This window comes from Malania oleifera, chromosome 4 (assembly GCF_029873635.1).
Source record: "Malania oleifera isolate guangnan ecotype guangnan chromosome 4, ASM2987363v1, whole genome shotgun sequence".
In the NCBI taxonomy this organism is placed as follows: Eukaryota; Viridiplantae; Streptophyta; class Magnoliopsida; order Santalales; family Ximeniaceae; genus Malania; species Malania oleifera.
Window position 1 is genome coordinate 48901831 of NC_080420.1, and position 17338 is coordinate 48919168.

The window sequence follows — 17338 nt, forward strand, 5'->3', positions numbered from 1 at the left end:
AACTCATTAAAAACTCATTCCATTGCTAAATCTATTCCCACCACACAATTGCTTTTGAATTTATTAAAAGTTTTCCATAAAAATAATTAAATAATTTACGAAATCTCCAAATCCATCATTTATGACCTAAAGATTTTGTAAATAGTCAATGCATTTATATACTTGAATATTAAAAATAAAAAGTCAAAACACATTTTTCAAAATCTAAATAGAGCCTATGAGAAAATTTGAGTTGTCATGCACTATGATGTTAACAATATTTACCCACAAATAAAAATAATTAAATAATGGTATGAAATCTATAACTTGAACTTCAAACTTCTAATTCTTCATTTATGACCTAAAGATTTTGTAAATAGTCAATGCATTTATAAGCTTGAATACTGAAAAAAAAAAGTCAAAACGTATTTTTCAAAATCTAAATAGAGCCTATATTTATGAAAAAATTTAAGTAGTCATGCACTATGACGTTTATAACAATTGCCCACGAATGGTATCTTCCATCGCTCTCATTCTGATGTGTTTTCATGAGTTTTATTTCTTTCTTGTTTCCCTTATAATTAATTAAATAAGAGTCATTTAAAGGTTGAAGCTTGTTAACATGATGAAAAACGACCAATCAAAAAATAGAAAAATATTATGAAGTGGAAGAGGATCACGGGAAGCTAACTGAGGGCGCTGTACCACAACATTTCTCCACAATATTTTTATATTTGATTCGAAGAAAGTCAGCTGGTGCGTAGGTTAACGTAAGCACCGCCCCAAATTCTTTATATAATAAAACCATTTTGCTCCTACAGAGCTCGCATTAAAAATCTCTGAGATTTCTCCTCTTCCTCCTCCTCCCCCTCCTGCACTGCGCCAATGGAGGGTCTTCCCCCAGGCTATCGTCCCAACGTTGGCGTTTGTCTCATCAATTCTGAGAATCAGGTGTTTCATCTCTCTCTATATCTGATGAATTTCGCGCCTTCTTGCTCTTTTACTTGTTCTGGCAAGTACACTAATTAAACTGCATTTACTGTTTATTTACTGTTTTTCCCTGGGTTTCTTGTCTTTGATTTGAGGCTGGATGTTAGTTTATTAAATTGTTATCTATTTGGATTCTTTTTAACTATCAGAAGTAGTGTCTTTGAAGGTTGAAATCTTGAATTTGGCTGAGATTTTGGAAGTGCTTTTCTTGCTTTTCGGTGTTGAAGTCTAGCATATTTTCGCTTTCAAGAGTGAGGAAACTGCGCGAATAGCTTATAAACAAAGCTAAAATTCTGTTTTATTGTCTTTCTTTCGATTTCCTCGGGCTCTTCTCTGCTGAATTATTGTTGGTCAACTTGGACCTGCTCTGAACAGAGTGCGCGTTGAGGGCTTAGCTTGCATGTTATTTTTATCTGCTCTGAAAGAATGATGGCAAGTTGATTTAGCTGAAGCCAATAATATTGATTAAGGTTTCCAATCATCTGGATTTTATTTTTATTTAAATCTGCGAAGTAGCAAGTCATTCGTTTTTGACACAAATAAATAAGCTAAATTGATTTTTTTCTTTTAAAAAAGAGTAACATTTTTTTAATGTCTTTATTTCCTCAATTGCAGAACATGTTTGTTTTGAATGGTTTTTTTTTTTTTTTTTAATAATTTGATTTGAAATTTTGATTCCTCAATAGCTGAGGCTCCTCAACTTTTGGGTTAGTTTGCAAATGGATTGGATTAGATTAATTCTGAATAATTTTGTATTGGGAACTATGATGATAAAAAAGTTTGTATTATCAGAGCATGTGGTTGGGCTCATTAAAATGCAACGGAGGTTATTTCACTTGGTGTTTTTGTTAGAGAATCTTATCATACATCTGCTGCAAGTGAAATATTGGAGTGGTAAACTAATGTCTCTGGTAAATTCTTCTCATGCATGAAAAATATTTGAAAATTATATCTGTTGTTCTTCATGCATTTATCAAAAGTCTTAGATCTAGCTTGTACTGTTGGTTGGATCAGTAGGAGAGCCGTGGGACTGGGGGAGAATGGTTGGTGAATTAATTTATGTTTGTTCATTTCCAAAGTGTATTTTTCTTTGGTTTTATTTTACTGTTCTTGCCGCAACTATGGAAAGAAATGTTAATTCTATGGTCTTCTTCCAGGTTTTTGTGGCATCTAGATTGAATGTTCCAGGAGCATGGCAGATGCCTCAGGTGACTCCTTGACAGATACTCTGTTTGCTCAATATCATGACCAGTTTCTTGTATTTGAATAATCTAGAAATTGCCATTTTCTTTTCCATTCTTATAACTGGTTATGTTGGATACTAGTTGTCTGTTGAGAATTCTTCTACATTTTTTTTTTCTTCAATCTACTCTTTCTTCTGCTGTTAAATGGTCCAAAGTTTAAAGCCTATTCCTTTGCATCTCTGTCTTGTAATCTTGCAATTTATTCCTTGTGGATCTCATGTGGTTCATAATTTGTTAAAATTTTAAACACCTCTCAAATGGTTCTTTGCGTGTTGGAAAGTGGAGAGTCCTAGACTAGTTGTTGCATCATTGGCTTGTGTGGAAATATTTCAGCATGGCTTATTTAATGTTTGCTCATATGTTGTGTATTATGGATCATCAACATCAAGACTCTATGAAAATGTTCTCTTCTTTTCTGTGAATGATATTTTTTGACAACCACCGAGCTAGGTCTATTTTTTATTTTCTTTTTTTTATTCCTTTTCCTTTTTCCTTTCTTCTCCTGTAACATTTTTGTGTTTAGCTTCACTATCTTGCCACACTTTTCACTTGGCATAACGGTGCTCTTTTGGGATTATCAAATTTAGGGGGGTATTGAAGATGGGGAAGAGCCAACTTCTGCAGCCATTAGGGAATTACGGGAAGAAACTGGAATAATATCTGCTGAAATTATTGCTGAGGTTAGTCTTAGAAAAACCTTATACCTTCCAAATTTTCTGTTCTCAATATTCTATTCAAGGTTGAGGCACACTCGGATACACATGAAGATGCCCCCTTCCCCTCCACTTTGCCTGCCATGTAATTATCTAGTTCTTATCTTCATATCACTCATCACTTTACATTTGAATGCTAAAGGCATCTTTATTCATCTATGAAGGGTTTTAGAATAAAAGCACCTTGCGTGCATTATTCTGGAGGGACAGTTTTACAATTCTGTATAACCAAAGAGTTCATGTGAATATCTTAGAACACTTAATCTAATTGAAAACTCTTGATTCATGATCCAGAAGAATAGAAAAATTAAAAAAAAAAGGATAAAAAACCAAATTTCATGCCTTATTATTTAAAAAAGACATTATTTACCTGTATTGCATAATGATATTGCTTTCTCATTTTAACTTTACAATGATGTATCTATTGAGTAGATCTTTCATCTTTGAAAACTTGTAGATTTAGAATCACCTCGATGAATTTTTGAGATTGCTATGAAACATTTAGGGTCTAGTTAGTTGGGGGAAAATTTTTCATATTCCATTCAGTCTTCTAAATAATTACAAAAAATGCGACCTTGTTTTCTAGTTTTTCAACATTTGTATAGAAAAGTTGGAAAATATAGTTTTGTTGTCTTCCAAGCTTTCCACATCATTGTTGAATAACTGGAAAACAAGATGACATTTTTGCAATTTTAAAAAAATGTAAATGGAAAATGCAAATTGTTGTGCACAGCTGAACGGGCTTTAATATTAGGTTCTATTCAGTTATACTTATTGGCTGGAGCAAAACTGAAGATTCTTTTAAAAAAAAATTTAAAAAGAAAAAAACTTTCTTCTTCTTGTACTTATTATAAAGGCTGCATATTGGCAGGTTCCGCAATGGTTGACTTATGATTTCCCTTCAGCTGTGAAGACCAAAGTGAACCGTCTTTGGGGAGGTGAATGGCATGGGCAGGCACAGAAGTGGTGAGCACTATATTTTATTTGAAATTGTAATTGAAACTAAATTTGGTTTTCATTGAGCCCAATGTCGTGGTGCTTTTTTTCTGTTAGGTTTCAAAGAATGGAGGGAAGTGAAAATAAGCTTATATGGGAAAAGAGAAGATAGGAGAAAAGAAAGAAAATTAGTTTTTTTCCGCATTATTGGTTTGAAGAGAGAGGTGGAGAGAAACATAGGAAAGAAAACAATAGTCAATTGTAATTTACAAGAACGTGCCCCACTAGGTTATTTGCTAAATTGTCTAAGGATGTTATAAACTTTTTGTGTTTTGTATCCTTTTCTCTTTGATTTGGAGGAAAATGTCTTTCTTCACCCATCTTTCTCTCCATTTCGTTTCTTTCCTCTCTATTTTATGTGAACCAAATGAGAGCCATGGAGAGATCCATTTTTTCTTTTCTTCTCCTCTCCACATCTCTTCAATCAAACTAAATCTTATGTTTTTTTGTTTAGCACATCAAACTAACTCTCGATGTTGTAATATTGTTTTATTGTTTTATTGTTAGCAAATATCTGTGAAATCCACAACACATTCCCTCCTGTTTTCATTCTTTTCCTAGAGTTAATTTATTATTTTTTTCAGATTCTTCTTTTTCAACCTTTATTGTTGAGCATCATACCTTCTCTTTTTTTTGCTTGTTTGAACATCATACCTTTTAGTAAGATGCTGTTGGTCCTCTGTAAATTCTCAACTGGAATGATAATCTGATGTCTTTAGTTGCTACCCAGGAGTTCTGCAGATGCTTGTTCCTTTGTATATCCAATGCTGAGAGGAGTTGGCCTGTTGAGCTTTTCTTGTGTGGTTTGATTGTTGATCACATTGTTTTATTTCCCAATAATCTTATTTTGCAAAACCAAACCATTGCTTTGAGAACCTGCTATGAAATAATATGATTCTTAATCGTCCCTATTTTCATTTTTTTTTTTCATCTTTTTCCTTCAATTATTGTAAGGGAGAGTTGGGCGTTCATTTTTATTGAGTTGCTAATATGCCAGAGGATAGGATTACTCTCTCAGGAAATATTTTTATTTGGTTTGCTCATCACTATTCCAAAGAATATAAGATTAGTTGGATGTAACATGAGTATTTTAATTTTATTTTAATAAGATTACTAATATTATATATTCTCTTCTGATGTGATTTTTTATATAGTAATAATTGTAATAGTATTTAAGAATATTTTTTGACAATAATCATAATACGGAAATAATAATAATAATAATAATATTAATAATAATAATAATAATAGTAACATGTTTAATATTATTAATAATAAAAACAACCAACATAACTACAACAGCAATAATTATTTAATCATAATGATTAGAAGGACTAATAATGATGTAATGATGATGACAATGGCAGCAATGACAGCAATGAAAATTTTTAATAGTATTTTATGGTGATTATAATATTGAAAACAAAAAAAAGTTGATGTAGAATGTTAAAAATATGATTATTACAGTGGTGTCTGGCAGATTTGATAATTAAGATAGTTCACGTGAGCTGCATTTGACAATTAAATTGCTTTTTATGTAATAAATACAGATGCAATCTCTTTCCCTTCCAGTGAAGGCTATAGCAGTGAATAAGGTATCTAATATTGAAGTTTCTGCTGTCTGATATTGCAGTCTAACCAAAAGTTTTAACAATTGACAGGTTCCTCATGACACTGACAAAAGACGAAAGTGAGATCAACTTAGCAAATGGTGAAGCTGACCCAGAATTCTCGGAGTGGAAATGGGCAAGCCCTGAAGAAGTCATCGAGCAGGTATGCTACCAAGTTGTCATAATTTTTGTGGGAAACCTTCAGCATCACAAGCCCAGACATCACGGGCCTACATCGGGCAAGCAGAGAGAAGAACACAGCATGGGACCTGCCTATATCCTCCTCTCTGCTTGCATCTTATGGGCTCATGATGGTTACTAGCTTGTGGCATATGGAATCTCTCACAATTTTTATATGCAGAGTATAATTTTCTTTGATGACTGGTATGTGAAAGCAGGCAGTGGATTACAAGAGGCCAACATATGAAGAGGTTATGAGAACCTTCATGCCTTACTTCAATGGCAGTGCTATATCTTCCAAATGTAAATCAACAAAATGGTGAATAATGCTGCTGCAGCAGCAGCAGCAGCTTTGTAGCTCCGAATGTTTCTTACCTGATAGTAGTGATTAAACCTTGTAGAACCTTTTTCTTTCCTTCTTTGTTCTTTTGTTTTGTTTCTTTTTTTCTTTTTTTCTTTCTTTCTTTTTGTTTATTGAACGGCCATGTTGATGAAATCTTAAATTTTAGATGGTTAATTGCAATAAAGATCCTTGCAAAAAAAGTTTGAATTGTGACTTTCCACAGAAGGAAGATCACAACCTTTGAACAGAGGATCTGTAAAAATTTAAAAAGGAAAAATAATATTGGCTATTCTATTAAGTTGAAGATTTATTATGCCATTAGAACAACTATTTCTCTATGTGACTGTGTTGTAAATTAGCTATGCTATTTAGATTCTTTCACTTGATGGTCAAAGAAAATTGATATTATTGTGGCCTTCAATTAGAATGACATTGCTTGCTTAAGCAATTTAAAAGCAAAATGAGAATTAAAAGTCCTTGCGGAATGTAATGCAGGTCAACTCTTTGCGTTTGCCAATTGCAGATTTGCATCTTAATGTTTTTAATTCATTTTTGGTTCATTGAAGGTGGACATGGGCTGTAAAATTTCCTCTTATCTTTTATTGCATATATAATTAAAATTTAAGTATAGTAGTTCAAACGTTTCTTTGGGGATTATTAAAGATCGTTGACGAGGTTAGAAGGCCAAAGCTCTGCATAGGAGACTTTAATAACATATATGTACAACCAATAAGGTAATAATTGAGGAATGTAATTCTTACCACTTCCCCAACCAAAAAAAAAAAAAAACAATACAAAATAGATCAATTGGATAATCCGTATGGATTAGATAAGGGGATGAACAAATGATGATTCATATTTGAATTAATTAAGTGATGAATTGATGGTGATTTGGGTCGGATAATTCATGACAAATATTCATAATAATAGGTTTTTTAACTATTGGATAAGTAATTCATTACCTAACATAATAACTAAAGTTGTTTTTTAATTTATAATTTGATAAATTGCAGAATATATAATAGTCATTCCATGAATGGATGATTGATATTCTATTGAGAATTTTGCATGTGCCTTTGTCATATGTTGGAAAAATATAGAGTATAGGTGCTCATGTACATGAATAGACTCAAGATCTAATGATTTAAGTTTTTTGATTAAGTTGGTATTCACCCATATACATACATACATGCATGCATATATACCTCATTTGCCTATGAGGACTCCCTTGGTTCTAACAATTTTCATATTTAAACATATCAAAATTTAAAAAAAAAAAATCAAATTATATAAACGTGAATGGTCTATCGCGTTAGACGTGTCACACTGCGGGAGTTGGGATAGAGCATCCAAATTGTGCGTGATATACCCAAAATTAATAGGCATATTCATGAGGGGCCACAATTAAGAAACCACCATTGCAGCCCAACATAAATACCCTTAAATTATCTATAACCCCCTATAAACATAATAATGTGCCCATAAATACTTAATTAAAAGTGGACATGCCTCTACCACTATAAAAGGGTACTCTACGAGGAGGTAAGCATCTCATTTTCTTCATTCTCATCATTCTCATCCATTCTTCTTTACTATTGCCATCTAAACCTTCCTCGATTCTTAACTTAAGCATCGAAGTGATCTCCCTTAGTATACTTTGGTCCTCCAAGTTATTCTTATTTGATCCCTTTTTCAAGTGGTCACGGTCGAATATATATATATATATATATACCATGTTAAGGTGCAATACCATGTTCAAACCGTCATGACTTAAAGTGGTATTCCAGCAGAACCAGTTGGTACCGCACCGATCTCTCTCTGTACGACCTCTAATCTGCGATCTGGAACTGTGGAAGCGGTGGGCGAAGGCGAGGGTCATGGCTGTCAAGATCCTTTTGGAAAACAAGCCTTACACCCGCCGTCGTCTTGCTGTCCTTCAACGAACGACTAGAATAAGAGCTTCGTCGGCTCGAACAGCGGCGTCGGTGGCGGTTCACGCTATCCCTGCTCTCTTGTAACTTGTCAGTCTGCTGCTCTTGTACCCAGTTTCCAATTACGCGTCTTCCAGTTGCGTCCTGAACAGCGGCTGCCCTGCGAAATCCGTCTGCACGAAGAACCTCTGTTTCTGGTCTTTGACGTAGACGGTGTTTCTCGTCTCCGATGCAGGCAGTGAAGCAACTCGCCGGAGGTTTTTCGTAGACTTCTTCTTACTATCATCCTCTATCGTTGTTCCACCCTCACCACTTACAGTAGATCTGTGCGTGGCCTTCGCCCCCGCCCCTGCACAACAGCATCAACAAGCCGTGACACCGCCCTCCTCCGGCGAACATTCTCTCCCGCTGTTTCCGGGGAGACCATGAGGGGTAGTACAGAACATCTCTTTGTGACAAAACTGCGAGCCGTCGTCATCAAGGACTGAGGAAACTGCACGCTGTCGCTGCTCAAGGAGTCGCCAAACAATGCAGGTTAGTCTCTTTTCCATTTAGAAAAGCTTAACTTTAATTTCAATATATTGCAATCCAGTGTCGTCCCCCACCAAAGGCCGCACCGTCAGTGGGGAATGCCGTCCAGGTGAGTCTCGGGGTGCAGTCATATGCGCAAGTTGTGAGTAAAAAATTGGAGATGCCTGCATTTGAAATTCTTATGAAATTGCCCGTTAATATCAATGGGGAATTGAGATTTATTTTCTCATAAACAGAGATGGTTAAGGCTGAGGAACAATTTCGTTTTGCATTAGTAATAAAATTTTTGAGGAATCGACCATCTATTGATAAAATTCGGCCGTCGATTGTGAAAATGTGGGGTTTTACGAAAATTCCAACGATCAGTGTTATGAATGATTATCACGTGTTAATTTACGTGAAAAACAAACATGATTGTCTACATGGTTGGTGCAAGGAAGGTAGAATTATGGAAGACAATTCTTTTTGTCTGTTCAAGTGGACGAAAGATTTTGATACCAAAAAAGAGTCTTCATTGGCTCTTCAATGGATTTTCTTATCGGGGTTACCAATGCATCTTTACTGAACGGATTTTCTCCAAATAATAGCGACTCATTTTGGTCGTTATCTAGGAACTGATAATGCAACAATCAATCATACGAGAGCATCGAGGGCACATATTTACGTGGAAGTTGACCTAACAATGGAGCCGGTAAAGGGATTTCCTCTTATTTTATCTCCGAAACAATGTATTTGGTAAGAGGCTAAATATGAAAATATTGGTTTTTTCTGCTCTAAATGTTGCGGGTAAGGACATACCGCGATTGTTTGCAGGGTGGGAGAGAAACGAAGGGAGGATGAAAAATATAAAAAATATATATATATGAAAACCAAAGAGTAATGGCAGTGTAATAGAAACCGATACCGACGTGAATAAAGGGGCAAAGAAGGTGGTGCAAGAAGCAGGACCCAGTAATGTGTATATGACGAAGCAGATTAATGATAGGGGCCCTGAAATAGCGAAAATTCATATGGTTCAAGGAAAAGGAGATTATGTAAGGCAAAACTCTGATATACCGCAGAGAGGATTGGGCTAAGCTTGATCGTGTTCTTATTAATAATGGTTTTTCCAACCTATATGGTTCGACTCAATTCAAATATTTGAGTCGAAAATCCTCAGATCATAGCCCTATGGTGGTGTATACAAATACATCTTTCTCTCGGTATGACCCAACCCTAATTCGGTTCATGAATATGTGGAGCTCGCATGATATGTTTTTGTCATGCGTTAAAGATTTCTAGATTAGGAATGACTCGGCCTCGGGTCTTTTGAAACTTTTTATTCTCCTTTAGAGAACTAAAGTTGCATTACGTGCATGGAATAAAAATGTCTTTGGGAGGGTGGGAGAAAATTTAAAAGCTCTTGAGGAAAGGATGAAATATTTAGAAAATCAACTACAAACAAGTTTTTTTGAGGACATCGAAGCTGATTATGTGACTACTAAGTTGGAGATTCAGGTGTGGGAGAATAGGGAAGCATCTCACCTAGGACAAATTGCGAAAAAAAAAAAGTTGATTAAGGGGGATCAAAACTCTAAATTCTTCAATTCAATTATCAATCAGAAGCGGAATAAGAGTCGTATAGACCATATGGTTCTGAACAACGGGAGGATATTGGAGGGTGTGGAAGCAATTCATAATGAAGTAGTTGTTTTTTTCCAAAATTTTCTTCTAGAGTCTTCAGCAGTTAAACCATGCAATCTCTCCGATTTAATTTAAAGGCAAATTTTAGATGCTGATAATAATTTCCTCTGCACCGAACTGACAGAAGAAGAAGTTAAAAGAGCGGCGTTCTCTATTCCCAAAGAAAGCAGTCCGGGACCGGATGGATTTGGCTCTGAATTTTATAAATCTTGCTAGGACATTGTAAAAAAAGATCTCTTGAATGCAGCAATGGATTTTTTTTAGGGCACTACTCTTTCCAAGTTTTTTTCCTCTTCGTTTATTATTTTAATTCCGAAGGTAGATAATCCTTCTAGCTTTGATAAATTCCGACCTATTAGTTTATGCTCAGTGGCTTATAAAATTCTTTCCAAGATTATTGTTTTTAGACTAATCAAGGTTGTTGATAAGTTGGTCTCACATGAACAAGACACTTTTATTCCTAGGCGTAGTATTTTTGAAAATATTACACTTGCTCAAGAAATGGTTCAATCTTTGCACAAAAAAATGGCTGGAGGCAATGTGATGGTAAAACTCGACATGGCTAAGGCTTATGACAGAGTGAATTGGAATTTTCTTCTGGAGGTTCTTAAGGCTTTTGGTTTCTCTAAGAGGTTTTGCAAGCTCATAAAAAATTGTGTGGAGTCCCCATGGTTTTCTATTTTGATGAACGAAACCTTTAAAGGGTTTTTTCAATCAACGAGAGGCTTGCGGCAAGGGGATCCACTTTCTCCTTATTTATTCATCATAATGGAGGAGGTTTTGACAAGGTTGCTCAGGAAAAATTATGACACTATTCGGATTGGTCAATTTAATCTTCCAATTGGTGCCCCATTGGTTTCACATTTGTTATATGCAGATGATATTCTTATTTTTGCGAATGGTGGGAAGAAGTCTATTAGAAATTTAGTTTACGCCCTAGAAATGTATGAGAAGTGGTCGGGCAAAAAATCAATAAGACAAAGTTAGCGTTATTCCTTTTGAAATACATAACTCCTGCTCGGAAGCGTGGTTTATTGAGAATCACAGGTTTCATGGAAGGTAAATCCCCACTTACATATTTGGGTGCGCCTTTGGTGTCTAGAAAATTATCTTTCAAGACATTAGAGCCTCTTGTGGAGAAGATTAGAAAGAAAATTGTAGGGTGGAAATCAAAGTTGCTCTCGCAAGGTGGAAGATTGATTTTATTAAGACATGTGTTGTCTAGCATGCCTATTCATTTGATGTCTGTTATTAAGGTTTCGCAGGTCACATGTTCTCGCATTAACTCTCTTCTTTCTAATTTTGTATGGGGAGAAGTTAAAGATAAAATGAAGATTCATTGGCGCTCTTGGGGAAAAATTTATAAACCTACCTCGGAAGGGGGTCTGGGCCTAAGAGATCTTAAGGAAGTTTAGAAATCTCTTCTCATGAAATTTGCCTTCAGATTGCTCATCTCTAACAATTTGAGGGTAGGTTTTTTCAGGGCTAAATATTGCAGAAATGATCATTTATTAATAAGGAAGGGGAGATCAAATGACTCTCGGTTCTAGAAATCAGTTATGGCCACCATTCCAGAAGTTATGGATAATATTAAAATTTTGGTGAAAGTTGGGAACTCTTTAGTTCAATAGGTGGCTGTCATCAGGCCCGTTATCTGTGAGCACTGAGGATATTTTGAACAAGAAACTTTGTATTAAGGATTGCTGGCTAAATAATAATTGAAACTTTGATTTAGTACTGAAATTGGTTGGTGCCAATAAAACAAGGGAAATTTTGCACCAGGTGCCGACAGGTAAAAGTGGGCAAGATATTTTTGTCTAGAAGCCTACCCTTGACGATAATTTCTCTACAAAAATGGCTTGGGAAGTAGTGAGGAGCAGAAGTGATAATTTTTTGTGGAATGGCTGGTTTTGGCATTCTTTATTACCTAGAAGAATCTCAATGTGTTTATGGAGAGCTTGGTTTAAATGCTTGGCTGTAGATGATACAATTCAGGCCAAAGGAATATCAATGGCTTCGGCTTGTGATTGTTGCGTTCAAAGAAGTCAGGAAAACATTGATCATATTCTTTCTTTAGGTGAGGTGGCTTTAAAGTTTTGGAGTCGGGCTAGTATGACATTGGGGATTCCTTTCCAAGGATCCCTTCCCTGGAAAAACAAAAGGGCAAGTTGGTTCCACTATGCTCAAAAATCGTCCATTAAAGGTATTTTAATCGAGCTGATTCCGTGTTTGATTACGTGGTGCCTCTGGAATCGAAGATGTAAAGCGAGAATGGAAGGAGTTTATCAAAGTGCAGATCAGATGTGGAGAAATGTTCGATTATGGGTTAGTTTTATTGTTGAGAGCGCCAACTCTTTTCAAAAATTGAAGAAGTCGGACATTAATATTTTGGATGAGTTTCAAATTAAGCATCAGGGTGTTTGCGACTAGCCTGGAAAAATTATTTCGTGGGTTAAACCTCCAGTAGGGTGGATAAAACTTAATTGTGATGGGAGTTATGAGGGTAATCCGGGTACTTCAGGAGGTGGAGAAATTATTCAAGATTGCCATGGCATGGTAAAAGCGGCTTTTTCAAGTTATTTTGGCAATGATATAAATAATAGTGCGGAATTAAAAGCAATCAGGAAAGGAATTCGTTTGTGCAAACGTTTGCATTATTTTAATGTGATTATTAAAAGTGACTCGCGAATTGTAGTTGATTGGCTTCGGAAAGGTAGATGTACTTTGTGGTATCTTTGGAAATTTTGGAAGGAGCTCATGGTGGAGCTAGAAGGAGTGAATGTCATGGTGATATATCAATATAGGGAAGGCAATAGTGTGGCTGATTTTCTTGCTAAAGAAGGAGAAATGGGAAACAATGTAATCTACGAAAAACAACACCTTCTATCACATTATCTAAAAGGTATTCTTTGGATGGATAGGTGGGGTCTTGTTTCCGTTCATCGTTAGTTCAACTCTAGAGTTTTGTTTGATGTATTTTGTTTTGATTTTGGTTGTGTTTATGTTTTTTATCTTCTGTGTTAGTTATGTTTAGTTTTGTTAGTTATGTTTTGTTTTGTTGTTTTAGTTTGGTTCGTTACTAGTGTTGGTTTTTTTTTGTACTCTCCCTTTTGTTTTATCTTATAACCACGGTATTCCTCCTCCAAAAGTGAGGGTATATTAATAAATAAATGGAGGTGCCACCCTCTTTTAGTAAAAAAAAAAAAAGTGGCCACGGTCAAAGTTCGAAAACCATTCAACTTTTGGTAGCAATAGTTGGCACCGTCTGTGGGAACTTGCGAGGTTTTTCATCTTTGACTAGGGTCCCATCACATAACTTCAAGTTAAAAACTCGCTGTGGGAGACCAGTCATCCCAGTCTATTCACTCTACTCTAGTAGGCAATTCAAGTGTGCCACTAAATGAATTCCTAGTTTTCCATAAGAAGGTAGATGATGAAAGTTAAGGTGTAATCCCAAAAGGGGAGTGAATTGGGCATTTTAATATTTAATGCGCGGAAGATTAATATATCTTAATTTGTTTTTCACAAGTTATCTAAATACTTTAATTACCACAGAAATATTTTCAACAAACAACTATACCAATTTTGATATTCCTAAATATGAAACCAAATCACAGAATTTACAATATTTATAGCAAATTGATATTTATACAAATATGCTCAGCGACACACAAGTTTATGCTTAGAACTTGAATGATTAATAAACCAATTCCATACAATTTCAGCATATTAAATCAAACATAAACTTGATACTATAGCAGAGATTGATCAACATGGGTATTCAAATCATTCACAAATTAATATAGCATTCACAACTCAAAATAAATCATTCACAGCAGATAGATTTCAATATAAGTGTGCTTGAAAGTAAAAGAGATAAGGGAAAGAGTGACACTAGTATTTTTTACAAGGTTAGGCAACCGTACCTACGTTTTTGCCTCATGCAACCCGCTATGAGGATTTCATTATCCCTCCTCCTAGGCGGAGATGTCTCTCTCTTTTAGTAGGCAGATATGCCTAAACAAAACTCCTTCAATAGGTGGAGTCGCCTCTCTTCTTTACGTAGGTGAAGTTATCTCTCTCCTTTGCTTGGGCAGAGCACCCCACTCCTTAACTAGGTTGAGTCACCTCTCTCATTTCAGTAGGTGGAGTTACCTCTCTGTTGGGGATGTGGCTCATATTCAAAGTGGATCACATGTACCAAATAAATCTACATGACACTGACAGTTTTCGTCGACACATTACATAATTTTAATTTGGGGGCTTGTTGATTAGGCTTATCTGGAGAACTTTCCTTCAAGGGGATAACTATAGATATATTTTAGGTTTACTAGAGCTCTTCTATAGGCATTAGATGGTTATATAAAAATCATTATGTAACCTAGAATAGATTAAGCTTCAAGTAAGCTTCAAGATTGTAGCTTTGACATTGATCATAGTGAAACCGAGGTTGCTGCTCCTGTGGATGTAGGCTATTGCCAAACCACGTAAATATTGTGTTTTCTAGCTGTGTTTTGATTTTTATTATTATTGTTTGATTGATTCTTGAGTATATTTCATCATCGAGTGATTTCATTTGTGGTTGTTGATTGTTTCGTGTTTAATTGTATGCTTCCGCTGCACATGTTCAAGTTGAACAAACATCAACAAATGGTATCAGAGCTATTGGTTCTACAATGGCTGGAGTCTCTTTGATTAAGTTCAATGTGAATAAGTTCAATGGAATTGGTAATTTTAGGCTTTGGTAATGAAGAGTGAAGGACTTGCTAATGCAGCAAGGGATGGTGAAAGCGTTATACGGAAAGAAGCCAGACGACATGAATGACGCAAGTTGGAAGGAGATTGAAGCAAAGGTGGTTTCCACGATCAGGTTATGTCTGGCCAATGACGTGTTGTATCACATCATGGATGAGAACTCGCCAGCAGCGATTTGGCTGGAACTGGAATGCTGATACATGTCCAAGTCAATTTCGAACAAGTTGTATCTTAAGAAAAAGCTTGATTGGCTTAAAATGGCAGAGAGTTCAGATTTGACTCAGCACATCAACACATTTAATCAGATCATTAGTGATCTAGGGCAAGTTGATGTGAAGTTCGAGGAGGAAAAAGGGTTGATGCTACTAAAGAATTCCCTACCTACGTCCCCTACATACGATAATTTGGTTATGACGCTGACTTAAGGGAAAGAAACCTTGGAGTTGGAGGACATCACGAGTGCATTACTAGGGTTCCATCAAAGAAAGAAGGCAAGCGATGAGGGTTCACATGGTGAAGGGCTCGTGGCAAAGAGTAATTAGGATCATGGGAGAGGCAAGTCCTAGAGTGGATCGAGAGGTAATAAAAGTCAATCTATGAGGAGGAAGGACGTTCGCTGTTTTAAGTACGAGAAACTAGGGCACATAAAACTGGAATGTCCGGAGTGCGAGAAGGGGAAGACAAAAGCTCAAAAGGGTTTGTAAAAATCTATGAATGTAGTGGAAAGAGGGGACTTAAAGACTAGTGATAGTGAGATGCTTTCTGTTTCATCAGGTTTAAAATGCCTCACAGGTTCTTGGATCCTAGACTCAAGATGTTATTTTCACATGATGCCTAACAAATCCTGATTCACCATGTTGGCTTTTTGAGCCTTATCTCATTTTGATAATGACAAAGCAAAGCATCTCATTTGTATTTTAAGTATGTTCACATGAATGGCTTTAAGAAAACACAATGATTGATGCAAAATAGAAGTCATGAAGCATTCAAGATGACACATTACTTGGCAAATTTCATAGAGTATTTGAAGATCAAGAATGAAGGCTTTAAAAGCTTTCATATGTAATTGCATTTAGGATTTCTGTAAATACATATCTGAATGAATTTGATGATAAGATCATACTTAACCTTAGATGGACCTTAGGCACTTAAACTTTTCATGGAAAATCATTTTATTAAAATGATAAACTATTTCAAAAGGCCTAAAATGAGTTTGAACATGAAAAAACCAAAAAACTCAAGATTGCAAGATAGTCGGGCGACCAGATCTTTAGTCCGAGCGATCGAACATCACAAGCAATGATCTAGGTGACCGGATCATCAGGTCGGGCGGCCGGATCATTAATTTGGGCGACCAAAAATCGCTAATATGGAAATTTCCTGCAATTCAAGCATCCGAACCCCAGTACAGTCGACCGGACCTCTTGGGAAAAGCCAAAAACGACTATAAAACTGTCATATTTTTTGAAATAAAATACATACTAAATCCTCTAACGGTTATAAAACGACTATATCTCAAGTTTTCCTATAAATACAAGGCTAGGAGAGTTGGAGAAGGGCTTTTGAATCTTTGAGCAATTTGATTTACCTTGAGAAACATCATCTACTTTATTTGCAAGTTCTCTCATTCATATTTTTCAAAATACCTTAGAGAACACTTTTCCTATCTAGTGAGCTTCAAATCTTATTTATTGAGAGTGTATTAGCGTTTCTTTTCCATTGTACTCATTAGCTCTTTAAGGAGCATTATTTGTTCAAAACCATTTCTATCTTCATTCTACCATCACAGTTCGGGTGTGAATCGTAAAGGGGATATTGCTTGGAGAGGTATCTCCACCTACAAGGAGGGATTGTAAAGGTATCTCCATCCGTGTGAAGGAGGTTTGTAGAGGTAGCTCTACCTATTGAAGGAGTGGATAGTGGAAATCTTCAAGTAGTTTTCTTGAGGCAAGGACATAGGCGGGTATAGTTGAACCTTGTAAAATCTTGGTGTTGTTTTCTCTATCCCTACACTCATTTATTTCCACACTTGTATGTTTATATATATATATATATATATATATATATATATATATTGTTTGTGATTTTTTTAGATATGCTAAACTTAAGTTTGATCTTGGTTGATAATCAATTAAATATTTAACTAAAATTTCAAAATACTCAATTCACCCCCCTCTTGGGATATCACCAATTCTAACAATTGGTATCAGAGCCTGTTTACAAAAAGCCTAACCGTATTTGTATAAATATCATATGGGTCAAGTTGGTGTATCCCCTTTTGGTGAGGGTCAATCCTCTACACAACCTTCGATATTTTGTGGTGCAAACTATACATTTTGGAAACAATGAATTACAATATTCATTCAAACCATGGATTGGAGAG

General features: G+C 35.6%; 1 protein-coding gene across 4 annotated transcripts; it reads left to right on the forward strand.

The window, feature by feature from the left end:
* The first annotated feature begins 734 nt into the window (after positions 1 to 734).
* On the forward strand, positions 735 to 6353 carry LOC131153177 (nudix hydrolase 25). 4 transcript variants are annotated; one of them, XM_058105307.1, is made up of 6 exons: positions 735 to 930; positions 2127 to 2177; positions 2801 to 2893; positions 3798 to 3892; positions 5584 to 5695; positions 5931 to 6353. In XM_058105307.1, exons 1-6 carry the CDS (start codon positions 865 to 867, stop codon positions 6033 to 6035), a joined length of 522 nt encoding a protein of 173 aa, XP_057961290.1. In that variant the 5' UTR covers positions 735 to 864; the 3' UTR covers positions 6036 to 6353. The 4 variants fall into 4 exon arrangements, with proteins under 4 accessions (XP_057961290.1, XP_057961289.1, XP_057961292.1 ...); XM_058105306.1 differs by having other exon boundaries at positions 5584 to 6353; XM_058105309.1 differs by lacking the exon at positions 2801 to 2893 and having other exon boundaries at positions 738 to 930.
* Positions 6354 to 17338: the final 10985 nt, after the last annotated feature.

What these genes read in the sequence shown, in the direction of transcription:
- LOC131153177 (XM_058105306.1), top strand. Translation starts at nt 865, where the DNA reads ATGGAGGGTCTTCCCCCAGGCTATCGTCCCAACGTTGGCGTTTGTCTC. An exon ending in GAGCATGGCAGATGCCTCAG is followed by an intron (nt 2,178 to 2,800) that starts GTGACTCCTTGA and finishes TATCAAATTTAG; the next exon opens with GGGGGTATTGAAGATGGGGA. An exon ending in CATGGGCAGGCACAGAAGTG is followed by an intron (nt 3,893 to 5,583) that starts GTGAGCACTATA and finishes AACAATTGACAG; the next exon opens with GTTCCTCATGACACTGACAA.